Source organism: Tigriopus californicus, chromosome 1 (assembly GCF_007210705.1).
Source record: "Tigriopus californicus strain San Diego chromosome 1, Tcal_SD_v2.1, whole genome shotgun sequence".
Classification (NCBI taxonomy): Eukaryota; Metazoa; Arthropoda; class Copepoda; order Harpacticoida; family Harpacticidae; genus Tigriopus; species Tigriopus californicus.
This window is the reverse complement of record NC_081440.1, coordinates 15,442,305-15,464,527: the sequence shown is the minus strand read 5'-3', so window position 1 is coordinate 15,464,527 and position 22,223 is coordinate 15,442,305. Positions and strand designations below refer to the sequence as shown.

At 42.5% G+C, this 22,223-nt stretch overlaps 2 protein-coding genes across 10 annotated transcripts in view; both read right to left on the bottom strand.

Annotated features, from left to right (window-relative positions):
- Positions 1 to 4,328: 4,328 nt before the first annotated feature.
- On the bottom strand, positions 4,329 to 6,129 carry LOC131878984 (matrix metalloproteinase-19-like). The gene has a single exon (XM_059225171.1). The coding sequence runs from the start codon at positions 6,112 to 6,114 to the stop codon at positions 4,501 to 4,503; it is 1,614 nt and encodes a 537-aa protein (XP_059081154.1). The 5' UTR covers positions 6,115 to 6,129; the 3' UTR covers positions 4,329 to 4,500.
- A 1,581-nt stretch (positions 6,130 to 7,710) lies between these two features.
- LOC131889225 (CUGBP Elav-like family member 4) overlaps positions 7,711 to 22,223 on the bottom strand; it is a 101,713-nt gene continuing 87,200 nt past the window's right edge. For 3 of the 9 annotated variants that reach the window (XM_059238318.1, XM_059238288.1, XM_059238326.1), the window contains 9 exons: positions 19,905 to 19,984; positions 16,618 to 16,761; positions 16,348 to 16,531; positions 15,079 to 15,258; positions 14,700 to 14,774; positions 13,878 to 14,180; positions 12,457 to 12,615; positions 11,576 to 11,721; positions 7,711 to 10,517 (listed from right to left, as the gene is read on the bottom strand). In XM_059238318.1, coding sequence (XP_059094301.1) covers positions 11,594 to 11,721; positions 12,457 to 12,615; positions 13,878 to 14,180; positions 14,700 to 14,774; positions 15,079 to 15,258; positions 16,348 to 16,531; positions 16,618 to 16,761; positions 19,905 to 19,984 — 1,253 coding nt within the window. In that variant the 3' untranslated portion in view covers positions 7,711 to 10,517; positions 11,576 to 11,593. Of the gene's footprint in view, positions 10,518 to 11,096; positions 11,337 to 11,575; positions 11,722 to 12,456; positions 12,616 to 13,877; positions 14,181 to 14,699; positions 14,775 to 15,078; positions 15,259 to 16,347; positions 16,532 to 16,617; positions 16,762 to 19,904; positions 19,985 to 22,223 lie in introns of those variants that run through there. The other 6 variants (XM_059238312.1, XM_059238305.1, XM_059238296.1 and 3 more) reach the window with 6 other exon arrangements.

Below are 22,223 nucleotides of genomic sequence, written 5' to 3'. Positions count from 1 at the left end.
AATCTAAAAATACTTGCTTTTGTAGCCCAGGTCTCTTCACCCTGAGAAAAAGCTGTGATAAAGCACCTAGAGCAATCAAATTTCATCTAGAAACCTGCATAGTTTAGAGTGTAATGTAGATGCAATTTTGAGGGCTTTCTTTTCATTTAAAAGATGTTGAAATAATGAAATATCTTGAAACTTTTGTTCATTAGTTTAAAATTATGCAAAACTGGTTTCATGTTGTCTTTTTTTACGTGTTTTTTTTGCATTTGAACACGCTCATGTCTTTGGCATTAGTGATTATTTTTTTGCTTTCAAAAATATCCTTTCGTTTTTTAAAACAATTTGAATACAATTATTTGGCCCTCAAAAATATTTCTTCCAAACCAAGGTAATTACATGGTAACCATGTACATTGTTGGGGACATCCAGTGTACATCAATGAATTGTTGAATATTTTGCCATTTTGAAGGAGCTTTAAATATTCAAGCGTTTTTTTTTTTTACTTTCCAAAATTTAACGCTTATGGTTTCAAATAATCCTTAAATTGGAAATTTGTCTGTCATAGTTTTTCGCGAAAAATCGTCGATTTGAGTTCTTGCTCAATTGTTACGTTTTGAGCCTTGAAGAAAGATTTTTTGTACCTTTCGGCCTGGGCATTTCAACCCTGTTTACTGCTACTTTGCTATAATTCTTGTTGCAATCCTGATCTGAACTTCTTGACAATCTTTGATATTGGTTAGAATAGGTATGATTTTTGACTTAGAATTGCATTTAGCCAATTCTAATTCGTTGGTCTATCAAATGATATATATGAATAAAAGTTAAGTAAAATGAATAAATTTCTCGTCTTGAAATGCTGGGATTCCAATCACAGTAACGGTAAGAAAGTCCGCAAAAAAATCAGAAAACCACTCATTTTCTCAAATGTAACCTAGGTGTTGCTTAGAACTGTATCATTCAATGTAAATGCTTAAGGGGTAAATGCACTATACTCCTAGTGATGATAGTAGTCAAAAAGTCCTCAAAAATGTAATGAAAGAGTCTAAATGGTACAAAGTGTTTGAACTGCAGATCCTTGACGGAGGACTTACATACAGAAGTTGAGACAACGGCTTAAGTTTAGCTGTTAACAGCAAACTTGAAATTTAGTGATTCTGTATGATGTGCGTTCTGTATTGATATACGGGCGCAGAAAAAAAAATATTCCTTTGAAAAAGCTTCTTTTCCAAGAACTTTTTTGCCTTTACTTCAACGTCGTTCTAAAGATATGTATGATATTCCTAACATCTGTGTGGCAATAGTAAAGATAACCTTATTAGTTAAGGTATCTTGACTTAATTAACGTCATAAACCGACTTTGACTCAATTGAAAAATAGATTGAAAAAGATCGATTGGTGGACAGAGGTTAACTTTCGTTATGTTACATAACTTTGATATTAACATAAAAGGTTTGAAGTTGAAGAGGAGAATGAAGCTCTATTTCGTGATTTTAGATCAACTCTAGGCTAAAAAGGAAAGCTCTCTTGAGTGTCCGAAGATAGATCAGGTCAGATTTGGACAACACTTTGACCAAACTTTCAGATAAACGCTATATACAGGGAGACCAAGAATAAGCGGGACAACTTTAACTTTACATATCATCAAAACTAACAATCCTACAGCATCGTATGAACTTCAAATTTTTATGAAAGGTAATAAATAGACGGATTATAACCTTTCGTTTTAATAGTACTGGGGATTACATTCCTTGTAGTGGTTAAAAAAAGCCCGTGAAAAAAAAACCAAACCCCCCAAAAATGTTTAAAAAACCTCTTTTTATTTATTCTCAATGACCTCCCCTGGCTCTCACAACAGCATCAAGTCTTCCATTAACTGAATGGCAAGATGAACGGATGATGTCAGGATCGAGGTAAAGATCAAACAATGGGAGGACGAAGGCAAGATCACAACATTCACAGTAAAGAACGCGGCACAAGTAATATTAGGCATAGAAGGGGTTGCCCACGTGGTTCTTCTTCATCAGCTGGGACGAAGATGGCGCTGGATGACATTCCAAGGAGCCGACCGTGGTGACCACTTGGGGTGGATTTATCGGTATCTCAACTTGCTACACGGAACAAAGGATGATTTGACCCCGACCTTGCTCTCAATAATGCACTCAATGGAAAAGTCCATGACGTTGAGGTCAGTAGACAACGGGTGCCAAAAGTGTTTTCCGTCAGCCGTGTGGCTTAGGAAGCTCCTGGGTCACCCCAGTTCTGACTTTGAGCCCATGGCAAGACGTTTGCCTATAACAGGTCATGGTAGGTGATGTTTTGACCTTCACACACTCAAGAATGAAAATGAGGGGCGGTTTGAGGCCATTGGATGTCACATCTGCCCACACCATGACAGGCTATTTATTGGCGACGAAATATCGTCCCCCTGGTTCCCAGAATATTCTCCAGGTTTTTACTCAAAACAAGGTCATTGGGAGCATTGGAAACCCCTTCTATCGTAAAAATCTTCTCATACGACCAGATCACCTGAAGATGCTTTCAAGATTTTATCCAATTGCAAAGCATCTTTGCCGTTTGCTTATTTTCAGGTTGTTCAGACTCTTCGCAAGCTTTCCAGATGCATGAAGTTTGATGACTACTGCCTTTGGATCCATGTTCTGGGACTAATTTTGATCGCACAGTCTTACACTGGACCGTCTTGCACTGTAAAGCAGATGTTCGATCAATTTGAAACCAGTAATATTTTATGGTGCAGGCTTCAAACATATTAACTAGGCATAAAACAGTGTTCTGTCCCGCTTAATCCTGGTCGCCCTCGACAAGGGCTGGCCCGGTCTGATAACTGTAATTCGTTGGCACACCAAATATCGTATAAAATTAACTTAAAACAAATGATCGAAAAAAAGTCTCATCAAATAGTATGGGGATTGTATTCCTGTGATTAAATTAGGCCGTGAAATGCCAAACCAAATCAAGAGTGAATAGAGAAATGATTGCTCTGAACTCAGTAAAAGAATATGTCTTTCTTACTTATGTGATTATCTGCACAGTGGGCACGCTTCGATTAACAAACATTCTCTTTTTTGTAGGGCCTAAAATTCATGAAGTGTTAATCATTGAAAAGATATTCGTGACTTTGACCTGACATTTCAACGGTCATTCTGCCAGAAACAATTTTTTTGGCAAAGTTGGCTGGTAATTGAATTTTGAGCAAAAAAGATGTCAAAATATACCTTGAGCCTTTCAAGTGCTATCTACCAGTTCTTGTTAGAATTAGAACATACCAAAGAGTGCATGATATACCATATATGGGTGAGCTATTGAGTACATTGGAGCCTTAAATAAGCTCTCCTGAATGCTGACCACATTTTTTTTATTAAGCACGTGACCGGAATTGGATTTTGGTAGAGGCATCAAAAAAACATCAGGTTGTTGTTAAATAAATCCTCTAATGGGCTCATAGAAAAGGGATGTTTGCCCAAGTAGTTTTGTGTGTGTTCTTTCCAGGGAGTAGCATTTCTTCCGAGGTAGGATCATGGCTTTGTAGTCAATGAGCCAACAGACCTGAGATCTCGGACGTATTCAAAATGTTTCGAGCTGATGTGCCAATAGTAGGGATTATTTCGGGCTTAGATCTTCTCCAGCTCTGCATATTAGTAGTGAGGAATGGGAGCTTGGAGAGAGTTCTCAATAACATGGTGAACCAACTCAAATCACCAGATCTAAGGGACACTGGCTTGACAAAATGAATCTTTTTGCAATTGACTACCACAAGAGCGCTAGATCATTCATTTTATGAAGATTTATGTAGTGAGGTTGGACAAAGTATAACATTTGATCAAGCTGAGAACTGTTTTACGAAATTGTGGCGTGTTAATGCATGTAAGTCTCATTTGAAGAAGAACGCTATGGGTTGACTTGTTTGAGACTTCTTGATTCTCGACCCCAGGGTCCTCGTCAATATTCCAGGCATTCATGGCTGAACCCGTCACTAGTTGAAAATTCGGACATCAAAAGGCAACGAAGACGTTGAGCGATTTATTTATGAATGCAAAAGCAATAAAAGATCTGATTTAGGTAGAACAAAAACGAACACACTTTTCATGACCTTTTCGCTTCCAGGAGAAAGCTATTTATTGCATAACAATGGATAGCGAGGAAGTGTGATAACAGCTATGCTAAATCATTTTGGAATTAGGTTGCAATTGTGATTATCGGGAACATTATCTAGTTTTCTAAACCAATTCTTTTATTCAAGTATCTTGAGGCGAAAGAAAACCTACTTGAGATATACGTCTAAGGTATCTAAGAGTTCAAATGACAACAGTTTGACATTATCGACATCTAGGAATGATATTCATATATTATAACATGAATTAGATAATCAATAAATAGTACATATTACAAACAATCATAGACCTGAGGCCAAACAATTACTAATACTTAAATACTGATTGAATTACGAATTGCGTGCCTAGTGCGTGCCTAGTGTCTTCACGGACCAGCTGCTCCACATTAGCTCCATGCCCATCGACGAGGATTTCTTTTGGTTCCCGCGTCTTCCTCCATCTCAGTTTCTAAGTCCGTTTGAGGCTTGGAATGACACCCCAGCCACCATTTACCAATGGTGCGAGGATATCGGACACGCGGGTTTGCATCCACAGCAAAGGTGTCATCGTCAAAGCGATAATACGAGCTTCCTTTAAAGAAGTAGGTCTTGCCGTTGGTCCACCTTAACGCGGCACTCAGGTTATTGGGGACGCCACGCCATCTTTTGTTGATCTCCAACGGATACGAGTCCTCTACCGTTCGTTTATCAAAGTTGTACTTCCAATACAGTGATCCCCGGAATAAGTAGAGCTGGCTATTCTTGCCCCAAAGTAAGGCTGCGTCTATATCGCGATCGGGAGCCCCCGGGAACTCTTGCGAGATTGGCTTGGGATATCCGGGTTGGATATCAGTATTGAAATATTTTCCCACCTGGTCATCCTTGAAGATGTACGTCATACCATCGGTGGGATTGTAAAATGCAGCATCAACATCTCCCGGTAAACCACCCCAATCTTGATTGGTCCGAGGATACTGAGGCTCAAAGCCAGCCTTTTCCAGAGTCAACTTCCAATGATAATCACCTTGGAACACATAGAAGCTGCCATCTTTGGTTTCGGTAGCGGCATCAAAATAGGTATTGAAGCAGATGTCCGGTTTCGATGGACTGGGCACGATCCCAGGAGGTGAAGGATTCGGCAGAGCGGTCCCAAAAATGATGTCCGGACGTTTGGAAGTGTTGCAAATAGTTGTTGTCTCAGGCTTTGAAGTGGCTGTTTCTTTACTTTTCCCGTAAATGGACTGGATACCTTGGATGTCATCCGTCTCTAAATGAAGATCGTCCATCCAGCCCTGATAGAAAGGTGCCATGATTGATCGCTTAGCTTTGGAATGTTCCAATCCCAGGCTGTGGCCAATTTCGTGAACGGCCGTTTGCAGGAGCTGTTTGGCGTTCTTGGAAAAGGCCCGAGATTTGAAGCGCTCGTTAATCCACTCCTCATCCGAATCGAAATGAACATCCCCACCCCATCTGGGGAAGAAGGCATGAGCCAAAACCCCTCCACGACCATCAAAAGGATCATCTGATCCATGGTTGCGTCGGAAAAAGTCTAGTTGAATGTCAGCTTGTTCAGGGGCAAGGACACGTTTAAAATCCAAGTTGCTAGAATCGCTCCAGATTTGAAAGGCTCTTGAGATCTCCTTGTCGATTTCACTCTTGGTCAAAAGGGAGTCTGTTGGATAGTTGGAAATAAAATAGCTCAACTTCGTCTTCTCCCATCGACTGGAATGGCGGGCATATCGCTTAAATCGTAACTCCAATTTCCCCTTGTCAGCCACACCGCATCGAGGTTGCGCCATTTTCTCCAGAGTTGTTTCGTCGAGTTTCCCGGTCAAGTCCAATCCGGCGAAGTCTTGGAACTCGAGGATGGCATTTTCGAACACCGACGAATTTTGATCCACATGAGGCTGGTTCAAAGGCGCAGATCCAACCCCTCGGAAGGAGATCTCGGGGAAATATCCAAACCTGGCCAAATACATCACAGGATCTATTTTTGACTCTGGAGGAGGTTCCACGGGCATTGATAAAGCACAAGCCATTAAGGCCAAAATAACTGTCCCGGTCCTTCTGATCATCGCACTGCACTCTGCGAGCTAGCTCCGTGCTTCTAGATATTTTTTTTAACTTTTTTATGTAGAGCGATGGTGTTGCTCGAGAGGAGCTAGAACGAAGATTGGTATGCCAACCGAGACCTGAAGGACATCATATATGGAATTGAACTGTTGCCTGTGGTTGAAACCACCCCGTCAAACAATAGACGGGGGAATTCCTCAACCATTTGAAACCATGAAGCGCTGAAACGAGACGGGCACCCGGCCAACGATCGACGGAGAAGTGCGTCAAGAGCGTACGAACGCTTGGTTGCGTATATGTACAGTGTCCACCAAACTACACATTTTTAACACCTTTCTGGGCAAAGTTTGTTTTCTAATACGGGAACGCGTCATGAGAGCAAAGAATTCGTGGAAATGGGTAGGACAAATTTGATTTATGTGTAGCTTTGTCCATGGAAACAATATCTGGTCGCTTTTTTATCGTCCTGAGAAATTTAAAAGTCACGTGTATTAGTCGAGTTTATTTTACTTGGACTGGAAATACTTTGGTGGTTAGCAAAGTGTGTGGGGGGAGCAGAATTTGCGTGCGGTTGGGATTGTCTAAGTCTTTAATACCCGATTAATGGGATAACATTATTTATACAATATCCAATCCAAGTCTTCAATAGTTGGTAATTTAAGGTATGCATCGTTCCCGTGCAACCAAATCATGCATTGGCCCCTACCTTGCTCAGATTCTTAACTAGCTTCATTTGAGCCCAGCTTTTCATGTCCTCTGTACTGTATTCTGAAAGAGTTCACACATGATTGAAAACAAGTTTTTTTCTATTTCTACTTCGTAACCGCCTTCGCTTCAAAGCATCAAGCGAGCAGTCTCGTACGGTGATTTTTTAGTCCTGGCATTTCCGTATTGATGGCCATTTGAACTGTATTTGGTCTGGGCATGTTCTGTGTTTCGTTCAGGGAAGTCGTGAGGTTTTATTTTGAAACATAATTTAAGACTTTAAGATGCTAGGTTTGGTGAGATTTCCATCATAAATATCCGCGATAAGTTTGAATCCAGGTTCAAACGATATCCTCCAGGGTTCTGATTTGAACTTCCCCCGATATTTGGATCAGACTTCTTAGCTCATTGTAATACCAAGGCCATGTGAACCGTGACTTTAGGGTTTATCAAATATCTTCATTTACTTTGGGTCTTGTTTAATGATGCTTTCGCATACGTCATAATTTGTGTCAAGTTCTACTTATGTATATGTGAAATAGTTTTCGGTAAACCTCTATGGAATTGAAAATGACATCAAGTGTCATTCTTCAGTCTCAGAATAACGCTTCATCTTTAGGAAAGGTCCTTGATGTGTCGCCTCTCTGGGTTAGCAAACAACTGGATCAACCAACTATCTGACAAACGTGACAGGAATGAGTTTGGATTGACGTAGTTTTCCCAGAATCAAAACCTCAGGCCAAACATGGAATTGATAAAAAAAAAAAATTATTTTCCAATGTAATCGAAACTGGTTTCGAGACGCATTCAAAAATCTACGAAGAAGTAAACACGGCGGGTTTTCTATCAATTTATCTTTATTGAACTAAAAATTCATGTCATAGGCAATGAACGCAAATGACGGAAAAATGCATGTACATGGGAAACTCAAATGCCAGGGGAGGGGAAATCAATAAAAAAAAAAGGTCGATAATCGAAGTATTCTTGAATTTAGATTCAGTTGTTTAAACGGACTCATGTGTAAATGGAGGGGAGAATCAAAAATGCAGAAAGAAGAGCAAAGCAATATTGATATTTTTGGTTGAGTTTTTGCAGTTTTCTTGTAAAATTGTGGAATATTTTGGGGTGATTTGATGATGATTTATAGGACTACTTGATTTATGATCATCCTTTATATGGCTATTTTTTTGTTCTGATCCCTTAGATATATGTAAGTTCAATTATACAGCACTTGATCATAATGATGATAATGTAGTAGTAATATTAGCGGTAGTAGTAGTTGTTGTTGCTGTTGTTGTTGTTGTTGTTGTTGTAATCGTAATGATGATAATGATAATAAGAGTAGTAGTAGTAGTAATTGTAGTCGTAGTATTAATAATAGTAATTGTTGTAGCAATAGCAATAGTTGTAGTAGGGGTCGTAGTTGTGGTTTTATCAATGATAATAGACTTACTCATAATAAGTATTAATGATAGGAATAATGATAAGACTAGGAAGAATAGAAATGACCAAGAAAATAATAGTGATGGTAATCATCATAGTAGAAGTAATTCTTCTGTAATAAGTATCAGCAGAAAAAAGTAGTCGTAGGTCTGGTAGCAGCAGTTGTAGGACTAGTAAAAGTGGTGATAATAGCAGCACTATAAGTAATGGTCTTTGTGTTTTGAAGGTTGGTGAAGTAATCGAAGCATCTTGTTTTCATTGAGTGTTAAACTCGGTTTCAGTTGGAATCCAGGGACCTTCGAAGATTGGCCATTTTGAATTGATCGGCTTTGCTCATACAAACGCCAACGGTAAAAATGGGCTTTAGGACAAACCTGACGGTGTTCGTGAAAGTGGTTTGGAGAAAAGGGGGTTTAGTGAAACTAAGTTAAGTTACATTTGTTAATTGGGCTATTCACATGATAGAGTACCGCCGAAGGTGGCTGAGTTCTCTTCAAAGACTTTTTGATATGATTGGTTAATAGTAGTGTTAGAAATAATAATATTGAAAAAAAAAATCGTAATAGTTGTTGTGGTAGCATTAGCATTAGTCGTACTATTATCAATATTTGTTGTTTGTGGCTTCTAAAGTAATGTGGGAGCAAGAGTGTTTACAGATGTGTTGAATGAATGAATGAATTTTGATAGGGGAGTCAACGACTTGTTTGTTGGCCCAAAAAAGGATGAAGGTGCGTTCGAGAACTCGGGATTTAATGAGCCTTCACTTGCAAATGGCATGATCGGATGAGATTCAACGAACTCAAGACTGCTTTGGTGAAATGCTGGTTGGATTGTGTCTAGAACCAAGGGAACCATCCAATCTTTTGATTGTCCCTAAGAAAGCAATATTCTTTTAATTTGACTTGGTTTTGTTGTTGGTTTCATCGACTTCGAAATAAAATTCAGGGTGACTGACTAGGATAAACAAGGGTTCACTAATGACAAAGAAGGTTTCAATTGGACTAATTCGTCAAGATAAAGACGGGTCACTTAGATGGTTGTTGATGATTATGGTAACGATGTTGCTTCTTATGACTAATGAGAATTAGGTAAATTAACAAACCAAGGAAAATTGAGTTCTTGGCACAAGAGAAGTTACTTGAAGAGGATCTGAATTCGATCAAAGTAGAGAAAGAGAGTGTCAACTGATCCTTGGGAAATGAATTTCATGATATCTTGAAGTTACAAGCAAATAGATTTTCCATCAGCTTCTCTTTGAACCAAAGGCTCGAAGGATCCGAGGTAGGATCCAAGATTCCTGACTAGACAATGGGTAAAAGAGTATTTTTTTGTCACAAATTTAACATAGTTCAAAGGTGGACAAAGAGGGAATCAGGGGCTAAGGGTGGCGGGATTGGGTTGGCACTTTATCGAGATTGGAGGAGATGGGTCATCTTCATTCACAGAAGCTGATATCAATGCCAAGATTAAGCAGTGCTTCTGAGGGGGACGCTCCTAACTTGAGCTCATTTGGAAACCAGAGAGGCATCCTAAATCAAGATTAGGGCCAGGTGGTGATGGGATTGCTGGCCAATGTTAGGTTCTCATGGCTCACACTGAACATCAGCCGTAATCTTACCCCTTCTCACACTGTCAATTATCACAGAAAAGTTTCTGTAAATGTTTTTTTTTGTAACTGGTTGTCTTTTACATCCTGGAACAGGGTGGCCATAAGATTTTTGATTATCTTACTAAATACAAGCAGGCTTACAATGTGTGACAGTTGGTGACTAGCTCCAGCAACAATCTTGCTCGGGTAGAACTGAATTCAAGAGGTTATGCACCTAAAAGACTATGTGGGTTCGTTCCCGTTTGGTACTTCATTACTGGGCATAATTATGTACATTTCTATGCAGGACATATCAGGGTCAGGGTTAAAGTCAAGTCGGTTCACACGCTATCTCTCATTACTGGATTCAGTCCAAATGTGGATGATGAGCTTCGACTTTTAAGAAGTTAGAATTGGGATATATGGGGGAGAGACGGGTCCAAGAGCTTCTAGGCCCGCTGGTCTTCAGAGGACTACATCATGAAGATATTAATAACTAGTGAACGAGCAGGCCTCTGAATTAGGTAGTGATCGATGCATGGGCTGTGTTCCTGTTTTTCTCTTGAGTCGTGTGGAATTTGTTCTTCTTCTTTCATTGGGAAAATCCAGCTCACTCTGTAAGAAAGGGAGACCAAAGTTAGATCGGTACTCGTGCACACTTGATCGAGGGACAGTTAACAATGAAAAAACACGGAGATTCAGAGAACGGTCCTTTATGATGCTGGGAATATTCTTGAAGAGGACTCAATTGGAACACGTAGTAAACTAGCCCTTGACCTGAATTATCTGTCCGCAGCCCAATTGCTCGAATAATCCACTATGCAATGGGAACATGGAACACTCAGGCAATCTTGGCACCTGGCATCGGCCTTGAACACATCAACGATGAGACATCAAGATGTTCGTAAACGACAATGAACATTTTAAGCTGCTTTTTTGCATCTCCGTCCCAGGCTGGTTTTATGGAACACATCGGGACGAACAGAGGAGCCATGAATCATTTCCAGAAATGCATGGACAGACACGGGAAACAGTGGCAACACCAAGAATGTCTTCATCCTCATCAGGGATGAGATGTTCACTTACAAGGTAGAAAACCAGAGCGAAGAGAGAATGGAGAGCCACCAGCTTCGAATTGTGAGGGTGTTTTTTTCCATTAGGTTTTGAGCAAAATTTGATCGAAGAGAGCTTAAAAATAGTATATGATAGGGAAGAAGGTATGTAGGTAGGATATCAAATTCTATGCTGTTTGGCTGTTTGCTCGTCATTTTTGGTGAGACCCAGCAAGGGCACTGATAATCGAGAAGCACTGAACTTTGTATGTCTTTGGCGCGGTGGGCATCGGGTCGGGCTCAATCATCCTGAGATTGGTCGATCGATCGAAAGCGGAATTGCAGAAAGTATTTGAGGATAAGTTCAACAGGATGATTACACCTATTGAGTGGATAGGCACGCATGAGATTGGATTGGGATCAAACAACGAGGACAACAGGACGTTTGTCCCACCGCCGACGTGGTGTCCCACAGCAAAATCCACTCTGCTCAAGAATCCAAATGGATGCAATTGAGCATTGTTGTACCAGTACAGTGCCAAGGGTTTAGTCGGCGAAGGAGAAACGGTTCCGCCGCCTGCCTTTACCGGAGTTGATGCAATCATCGCCGTCGTCTCTTACCTTTGATGGTCTTTCTTGTTAGTAAGGCCGGCTGGCATCCTTGGGTCTCTTCAATTGGACCTTAAGCCTCTTCATCCCAATTTGAAACCCATTCATGGCCTGAATTGCCGCCTGGGCACTGGTCGGGTTGTCAAAGCTCACAAAGCCTGAAATGGAACAGTGAATAGCGCTTCATTAACCACTTGTCAACGACATATTTCTCCACTAATGAGACGACATTATGCCACAGGGAGGGAGGGAGGTAGGGAAGGCGAGGACATGAGAGCGAGAGAGACCGAGAGAGAAATCTCAATGGCCAGAAATGGGCTAAAGGATTAGAGGGATCTTTCTTTCTCTCTCTTTCCATTTGCTGTTCTTCTTCCCAAGACTCCTTTCACTCCGTCATTGCCAGTGGCTCAATCTCCTACGCAGACTACCTCTGTGGTACCCACTGCTCGTAGATACGCTACAGTTGGTCTGTCCTCGCCTCATACACTCAACAGGATTTCTTTCTCGGGAAAAATGGCTGTGATTGGACCAAGATCGGGGGAAGGGAACGCTTTTTTCCAAAGCTCACACGATTGGGACACGAGACTCCTGGAGCTATACTATATCGCTGATTGATTTTTGATTGCTTTATTGAGTCGTTTCCCGTTTTTCCCTTTTTCTCTAGATTACAGGAGAGATCTTACTTAGGCAAGTCAATTTGCTGGAAAATCGCTCGAGGCGATTGTACAGAAATCAATTAATGATCCAGAGGAACAGCCTCATGTTTCCATCTTATCCGGGCTATCTGGTTTCGTTGGCCAGAATAATAACCCTTCGACTACCAGGATAACTAACGGGTTTTAAGACGGTGTCGAGTGCTCGTGAGGGGCTAGATGCTTTAGGGGAGTTCTTACCGAAACATTTGCTCTGATTTGTGGCTCTGTCAATGAAGACCTTGGAGCTGATGACATTACCGAACGGTAGGAACATCTGCATCAACTCCGCGTCACCGAATTCTTGTGGGAGATGATATATGAAGAGATTGCAGCCTTCCGGACCAGAGATGGAACATCCTAAAATGGGACCAGATTGGATTGAAACAGATGATAGCAACAATAATACGAGTTTTTTCTTCTATGATTCCCATCTTGATGTTCATTTCTAACTCTTTTTCCCTTACCGTTCCTCCTACCCTTCGATCCAATAAGGCATTCATTGGTAGTTGGTCAAACAGCTCTGAGTTATTGTGGGATTGAAAACAAATCTCTGCCAAAGAGCGTTCCATTGTGCGGATGACGTTCAAACGAGACGATTTGATGTTTCAATAGTTTTTCATTCAATTTAATTTGAACCGAAAAATTCCCTAAGCAGGAACCTGAAGTGCAAGCCCGTTGGCCATAAGAGTATTGGTGGAATTGGGATTGCTTATCACTTATCACATGCAGTATTTAAGAAACATGTGGAAAGTTACAGCTGAATTCCAAAAGATAAAAGTAAACTAACAAACAAGCACCTTGTCTTTTTCGGTCCATCACTAAATTTGATGATATCATGTACTAGATAATCCCAAAGAGCAAAGAGGTCTTTGACATGGCTAAGCCTTAGACGAAGACTTCATGTGTGCATAAATGCATCAATGTTCCAACTAAATTTGAATGGTCTTTCACATAGAGAGCGCTTCCGAGTTTTGTGTTTGTAACAGGTTGATTTTGCATTTTATCCAAACATAGTAAACAATTGACATTTGGAAAAGGACATCGATAAAAAGGCTTAATCAGTTTTACGCGCAAAAAAGGAAAAGGTAATCTATCGACTTCTAGAAATCATTATCAGCCGTGAGTTTTAAATGGGAAATGGTAACATTTTTGGATGCTTTGATCAAAGAACCCAGTAGCGCCTCCTGGTGGAAATAGCATTGAAATTGTTCAGGAACTTCAACTTTGTACGAACAACATCCCCTGCGTCGATATAATGAGTTTCATTTAAAATCTATTCATTCATTGACTGATGAGCGTGCAAAATGACTAAGCTCTAAGGACATGAGGCATCCCCAACTTATTTACGAGTTTTTGATTTTCAGTCAAAAGTATACAACACCATTGCAATTCGATAACAAAACGACTAGGTGTGAATTGTGTTTACAAGCACCATTTGTCTATGACAATCAAGCAGTCAAGTCATGTGTATGTGTGTGTGTGCGAGAGAGAGAGAGAGAGAGAGTGAAAATTCATTCCCAATACATTAAAAAGACCTGCAAACACAGAAGAAACCAGAGAGGACACATTTACGCCATCCAAGTTACCTGAAATGACTTTCGTTATATGTGTAATAGTACCTTCGCGAGGATTTAGAGTCGTACCCAAGGTTGATCCAGTGGTCGGGGATCCGGGACCACCCGCCTGTTGCATCTGCAAAGCCGTAGCCAAGGACAATGGGAGTGACCCTTGGGCGCAACCGCCATTCTGGCCCATGTTTCCGTTGTTGGCGACTGATTGGATGAGAGCGGCAGAATTGGCCGGGAGAACGTTGGGGTTGGATGCGGCCACAGCCATGGCTGCGGGGTTGAGCTGACTGGCAGCGTACACTGAGGCATACAGAGCGGCCATTGAGCCAGGGTAACCGGAGGCCGTGGTATGGGCTGAGGTGTGGGTTGGTTGTTTGGTTGAATGGTTATGTTTAGGGGGGAAGAAAAGAAAATTTGTATGCAAGAGTCAAGCTACACAGAGTGGTTATTTTGTTCTCAGAAATGACTGAAGGCTGGTTAGTGAGTTCGTCGAACTAGTTTGAACTGTAAATGAACGACTCCCCACATCTAAGCTCGTGTACGGCAAGATTTAGAATAACACATCAAGGAAAAGCAGGAAAACAAAAAAAGAGTCAACGAGGAACATGAGAATGAAATAAGAACATCGAGACATGAATATAATAAAGAAAGAGATCATACAATCTCGGATGGAACTTGGTTCTGGAGAAGGGGAAAAAGCGCGCGGCCAAATGGATAAATTAGGCTGGAACACGGTGTTTATGTCATCATCATGAGATAGACGGGAGAGAAAATCAATTTGAAAAATGCCAACCAATACAAATCTCGGGGGTTAACTCAAAACATTCAAAACATGTAAGAGAAAAAACAACTTTGACAGATTAAGTCACTTACCGATTCCAGGATAAGGGATGGTGGAATAGGCCTGTTGTAAGGCTTGAGTACCATCACCATTGGTCAATCCTTGGGCTGCGGAAAGAAGAGAGTGCCAAAGTCAGTAATGGCCAGTAGTGCAATCCGCACTTGAAATTACTCGAACCATAATTAATCGTCATGCCATTGAAATATAATGTTACGGTATTGTACATCGAACACAAGCCACGAAAGCGTGTGTTGGAATGTGTTTTGCTCTTTGTGTGTGTACGTAAATAAAGAAGTATCTACGACACGCCCCCTTTTTAAGAAGCAATGATGGAAAGATCATCATGATTATCAATGACTGCAGCAACAGGTCCTGGACGGACGGAAAAGATGGTGTGGCAAAGGCTCTTACGTGCTGCGGAGTAAGCTGCAGCTGCTGGGTGTAGGCCAGCAGCTGTAGCTGCATAAACAGCTGCAGCTGAGAGAGGCTCAGCTGAGGAAACAGCTCCTGTCCCACTGCTACTGCCCACTGGGCTGGGCGTGGCAGAGCCTGTTGCGGCGGCTGCGGCGATAGTCAAAGGTTGTGTTCCACCTGCGTAGGGAGAGGGCAAAAAATTGGGTGTTGGATAATGAGCAAGAACACATGAAACCAAACACATGACAGACCAGATCCAGACTTCTTCGAGCCGCAGAGGTGCCATAGTAAAGGTCAGCCCACGTCCTCCATTGTGAGGCATACATAGTGGGTATTGCACTTGGCACTCAAAACCAATGTTTGGAATGCAATCAAAACGTTTCGTTCACTCTACTTTGTCAGTTAGGAACAGTATGTTAATGACTAAACAGGGCATGAGTGCTCAGTGCAAAGGCTATTGCTAATGCCATTGCCATTGGCATATGGAGTTGGGAAACACCTCTGAGGGAGAAAATTGGTCTGTGTATCTGTGGATGCAAAGTGTGAAGAATATCATCGAGGCACAAAAGGTGACTGACTTGACACAGACACACACACACACAGGAAATCAACATATCAAAGTTTCTTTGAAGTTTCTTTTGACGATTCCTCCTCCCTCTTCTCCAGCTCGTTCTCGGATCCTCCTCTCGTTCCTCCTATTCCTCGATCCTTCACGTTCACGTCCTTCTCGTGCTGCTCGTGATCCTCCATTTCGATTCTTCATCCCACAAGAGCCCTTTCACAGCCCTTTTGCAGCCCTCGGTCCGTAACCCTTGGTCCTTGGCTGCGTCGTGCCTCTTCAAACTTGCTCGCTACTATCTCTTCTCGCCCAAACCCAGTCCCACCATATGTCACACATTCAACTTTCCAAAGGAGTTCACACTCAGCAGGCGCCTAAGGACCTCGGACGACCGACCAACTAGCTCCCTCCTTGCCTCCCAAGAAAACTCAAGAGCCACCCAATGGTTGGTAAACCTCTTGATGATGGGACAACCACACCAACTGTCTCAGGTTTACCATTCAAACGTAAAGCATACACTGATGATGAATAGGAATGGTGTTGGCGGTGGTGAGGAGGAAGAGGAGCAGGAGGAGAAAGAAGAAGCGGAATACAGAGTAATGGTATCATACATACAACCACCGACCATAAATTCACACTTTGCCAAAATACCGAGTGCTTGATGAGACACCAAAGATTTGATTCAATTTGAACATAGTGTTACGTACAAGCGTAGCTCTCACCTGAGGTGGACGTCACCACCCCGGCATTCGTCAATCCATTGAGGGCGGGACCAATTTGGGCGGTGGGCAGTCCCGTCATGGGGGATATGTAAGTTCCACCTGCTTGGCCCGTGGTGGCGGCCATTAGAGCAGCCTGTTGCTGCATAAATTGGGAGTTCAGCGGAGCATACTAAAAAGCAAAAGAAAAACAACCGCTCATTGATGATCTGCTGTTAACAAACGTTACCATTGAAAACGAATGGTTGATACACATACCTGAGTGTAGGTGCCATAGTTTCCAAATTGGTTGAAAACGAAAGGATTGAGGAGTCCCATGTTTCCGGCCATTTGCTGCATTCTACGAAGTTGACGCTCTTTTTCAGTATCTGCGAATTTTACCACCAGACTGGACGAAGCTCCCTGGAAGCAAACAAGATACACGTGTAATATCGGAAGAAGAAAACTCCTTGAATTCCCAGCCAAACTTGTCTAGTCATGTTCAATTGTTCACCTAAGTACAATAAGAAAGTTCTTATCGCAAAATATGAAAACCATCTCCTTGTGCTTGACGGTAGGATAAAAGTATCTCTTCTCGGTTTTTTTTATCATATCCATACCATCTAGCAACGCTTCAATTCAGACCAGAGAGCCCGTTTCATAAGATACGGAGGAACCCCCAGCAGCATCACAAGATGATGATGATGAAAAAGAAGAAATAGAAGAAGAACAAGGAGAAGAAGAAGAAGCAGGAGAAGAACTCGAGCCAGACGAAGGCGAAGGATACATTGTAGTAGGAGAGGAAGCAACCCGAGTGGAAAGTCTTTGTTCCTCCTCTCCATGGCCTGGAGCGATCGGAAACTCTTTATTAAAACGTCCCCAAGTGTCTTGGCAAGGGCCACTGAATCACTACAAAGAAGATGATCCTGGACAAAATGAAGAACTATGCGGAAATTCTGCCGATATTGGCCCTCGCTCCGTTCCTCCGCTCGTCCGTCCTCAAGTTACTTATCGACTCCGACTGTGTTCCCGAAAATCCTCGGTCCACACCGTCGGGTATGTAAACTTTTCTTTGTTGAGTAACGTTATAAATGACATGAATATGAAAACTGCTCCCGAATTCTTTTGTAGGAAAATAGCCAATTATGGGAGGAGCCGCCGGGCCCCTCCGACCACTTGTTCGAACATATATCCAATACTGTGGAACGACCTTATTTTCCCAGACGAGGCTCTCGAATTAAAATTGCGCTTTCTTTGAAACAAAAAAGCCATCTTGACCGGGTGGAATAACACAACCCGTTCGTTCTCTTGTTGTTCCACTGTTCCACTGTTCCTTAGTTTCCTCTTCCCTCGATGGTCCATAGTTCACATTGATCCACCACACAAGCCAAGGACCCACACAGACTCATCCGTCTATTGGACAGAAAATCGACCCAATCTATGTAATGAACCTTGGTCCACTATTGATAGCGATGGCCATTGGGGCACCCATCGTGCTGTAGCAGCTTCCGACGACCCACTTTGATACAAAGGCTCCTGCACTTTCAGACTTGCTTGTGTCTTCTTTTTTTTGCCACGAATCCAACCCTCCTCTTTCCGGGAACAGGGCCATGGAACAACCAACGAAGCTCGTCGGTACTTCAGTTTACTGTACTAATTTGACATACACGCCCACAGCCGTGTATTGGCCCTGAATGAAAGGAGGCACCCTGACCTTGGTCTATCACTTCATTAGTGATGGAATGGGGGGGGGCTTTGATTTAGACATGGCGTTGTCCATTGGAAACGTTGTCTCGATTCGCACCTGATCCAAGGGACTTGTTCCGTGTCTCTAGTGTATGCCTCTGTGCTCATGTGTGAGTCCATCTCTTGAAGGGACTCCTTCGGATCTGTTGAAAGGGGAGGCCAAAGTATTATCTAGATGAATGGGGTATTTTTCAGAGTCGCCTCCTCGTTAACAATGAGAGAACGGCGGAACCAAGGGAGGAACAAGAAGACGAGAAAGAAGACGAGGAGGAAGAGGAGGAGAAGGAGGAGAAGAAGGCGAAGAAGGAGAAGAAGAATGAGATAGAGGCAACAACTTCAGACTGGCCCTGAGTCTATTGGGTCGACTTTTTGGCTGGGCACTCGTACAATTGTTGCTTCCTCTCTTTCTCTTTCCTTTCCGACTTGGCTTTCTTTGACACAAGAGATCTTGGAACAAATTTGTCCGTTTTGCCCGTAAGGTCAAGAGATAGACCACCGCACCATATCATGATGGAAGCAAGGAAAAGCTGGCTTTGGATCATGGGTTGGGAGTACGTAGTCTCTCTTCAGGTTCTTTTCTCGGCATGTCATTCAAGTGCGTGATTTGGCAGATGGAACAGTTGAACTGTCTTGGCTGTCAAGCAGAAAATGACTTTTCGTCTTGATAACGTCATAAATTGCCATCGTCATTGCATGCACGATTTTCTTCGGGCGAATTGAATGTCCCTCTCTGAATTTGACTGCCAAAAATTTTCATCTCTTTCATTCTCCTTCAGCAAATGTTTAATCTTTTGAAAGGGAGCATCCATTCGACGAGAGGAAAGTAAAACGAGCCAACGCCTCATTTGACGTTGTCAGTAAGTGATGTCAGCAAATCTCCATCCCAAGGCAAATAATTTACCGAAAATCCAATTCGACAAATGGAAAGGGAACCATCCCAATCTGTTGCTCTCTCTCTCTCTGTGTCCTTCTGTCGCTCTTTTATCGCAGAGGAGGCCTTGTCCCTGCCAAACTGACCCAAAACTCTAGACTTACTTCAAAAGAATCCCACTAATAAAGGGCCCTTTCACAAAGCTGCACACATACACACACACACATTCACACGCATGCACCAAAAGCCCTCCAAGGCCTAGAAGGGAGGGAAAACGAGCGTGTGGTCCATTCGTACGTACCCAATGGGCGGGCAACTGGGGGTAAATAGGTATCCAGGGACCGTTTGGGACATCTACCACACTTTGACTTTGACTCGGTAATGTGACTTTATAGCTTCTCTTCAAAGGGCCAACAAAGAAAGGAGAACCAACCAACGAAGGAGAAGGTGAAAGAAGAAAAAGAACACGAAGAGGACGACGATGACGACGATGACGGCGATGACGGCGAAGGCAAGCCACGCTAGTAGTGTGGACCGTCGTTTTCCTCTTTGAAGCTCAAGGAATGGGTTGAAAATTGAAATTGGAATTTGTTTTCATTTTTTCACCGTTCATTTCCCCTCTCGTTCCCTTTGGCTTGCTCATGGAGAAAACTTGAACATCAAAGGAATTTTGAGGAACTCAAATTGGCACTAATGTCCTAAGACTTCAAAGTATGCCTTAACAATGTAGAGTTCGATAAAGACATTGTTAGTCCTCCAATTTCAGCCAGGTCATTGGAAATCTCAATTCGCAAACCCACGCTAGTAGTAGCCCGTCCTCATAATTACGTTTCATGCAATAAGGAGCCACTTTCCGTCAAAAAGAAACGTAACTTGTCTCAAGTTTGGAACCAGAGCAGAATTTTGGATACTATCCATTATCAACGTAATGAATGTTTTTTGTGCTTACTGGCATCGTTTGACTTCCGTGTAGGCCTTCAATGGCGGTTTGTGCCTCCTGTTGGCTACCAAGCTTGACGAATGCGCAACCTGAAAAATCACAAGGAAATTTCGAATCAATCAATGAAGATATCATTCTCAGAATACTTCGAATATGGAGTGAATTTAGTTGTCAGAACTGAACGTCCAAATTTTCGTTTCGCCAAAGCCCTCGTAGTAATCAGCCAAAACTTAAACAATCAGCCTCTAGAAAAGCCACCCTCGATCATAATAGCAACAATAGTGGGAGTAGCCAAGTTGAAATATTTCCTGCACCCTTGTTCCCTTGTTCAGAGCTCGACGGGGTCAAGAGTGAAACTTCAAAGCTCGGACCGGTTGGTCGTGGTTTCATGAATAAAATTCATTTTGGATCGTCGTGAATATGACCCGCGGTCCCTGAAGTATTTCATTTCAGAAAAGTTTTCACCCCCTTGCCCAGTCAGTACGTAGGGAAGTGCCTGAAAAAGGAGTCAGTTGGAACTCGGAGCTGAGCAATGGTCCCTATTCCGTCTTTGACTCATCTGGGCTGAGTGTTGTTGTCAAGGAACTTGGCTTTGTAGCACTTGTGTTGTATAGTGCTGTATTTGTGTGTATTATGTACTCTTCCTGTGCTTCGTTCTGCGGTACATGTACTCGTACATACACAGTAGTAGTGGGTAGGTAGGTAAACGAGAAAGGAACCACGGCGTATGGCCGCTTATCTTCATTGGCCATTCGCGCATTTTCCACGTGAATGAATCCAGTGGCAAAAGGCAACTGCCGGATGGAGACAACTTTTTCCTTTCGAGGAGTGCATGGAACAAGACGAGGAGCCCAGTGCGGGTTTTTGGGTGGGGAGTTCCATTTTAAAGTTCGGAAACGCGCATGATGCATTTAATCAGAAAGCTCCATTTTCGAAAAAATAGACCGACTGTACTGTGGATGAGCAAAGTGCAGGGAGGAAGTGGGGGAAGGTGAGAAGGTGGAAAGTGTTCCCATTCCAATCCCGAGGAGTTTATCGCCAATCCAACGTGGTGGAGAAGTAAGAAGAGGAGGAGGAGAAGGAGGAGGAGCTGGATGAAGCAAATAGTCCCAATTCAAACAAAAGAGTCCAAAAAAAGAGAGTGAAAAAGCTGAATGGAAGTGCCAGTTCCCATTCTCTCAGGTTCCATTGGAACATTGGAATGGTCGTTCTCGGGACGCGCAACAATAACAACCATGTCCGGCCAAGTTAGTCAAATCCCATGGATTTGCTCACTCTTTTTCACTTCATCACGGACGCGGGGAATGGAAAGACAGAAAGAGAGATGGAACAAGCCAAAGTGGGAACCGAGGAACAACAGTCCAAAAAAGTGAAGGGACAACAGGGGAACGGTGAGGGGATGACGGAGAACAAGACGAAAAAGGAGCAGAAGACACCAACGTCTCAAATGGACTTTTGAAAAAGAAAGAAAGAAAGAACCCAGACGAGGAAAGAGACAAGAACGACCGAGATGATGAGAATGGTCCCGGGGACGAACGAGTTGGTCCATGTGTGTCTTTGAAAGGGTGTTCTCAATTCCCTGTCAATGTTCTTTCACGACCCAAAGACACAAAAATAATAGCTTCACTCTCACTCCGGCTTTGGATCAGAGCTGTTTTTCCACCTATGGCCAGAAGAGCTTCTTGCATAATATTATTGGCGCTCTCCGAAATCCCTGGGATTTTCTCCAGGTGAGTGGCGACACAAACAATTTGGGACTACTTTTATTTTCCTTAGTTTCCACTTTGGTCTTTATTTGTTCTTGAGGAAATCCCTCTAGTCCCTTCTCACACTCCAGACTCGATCTGTTGAAAGGAAAAGAGGAAGAAGAAGAAGGAGGAGGAGGAGGAGGAGGAGAAGGAGAAGGAGAGAATTCGCCTCTATCTCTTCGCATTTGGTCCCAAGAATTTGAGTTTGTTTTGGACCTTGATCATGGAACGAGTGGCAAAAAGAGAACGAGACGACTAGGAGGAGGAGTAGGAGGGGGAAAGGGAAAGGGAAAGGGAAACACCTTAGTACTCTGGATCTCAAGCTCTTAAAAAGCCTTATTTTCTATTCAAAACATGTTTCTCAAATTGGGTGTTATTTGCACGGGAGATAAGGAATGGGGTGAAGTCCATGTAGTATGAATGCGTTCAAAAGATCCGCGGTAGATTTCCCGAGAAGGCCACTTCAGGGTTGGTGTAATGCTTGACAAACATGTGATAGGGTGGCCATTCAACCATGAATAGACATATTTATTGAAGAGTGAAATAACAAGCATAAGCCATCATTCAGGATGTAAGTGTA

Coding starts and splice junctions, on each gene's coding strand:
- LOC131878984 (XM_059225171.1), bottom strand. CDS start 6,114: ATGCCCGTGGAACCTCCTCCAGAGTCAAAAATAGATCCTGTGATGTAT.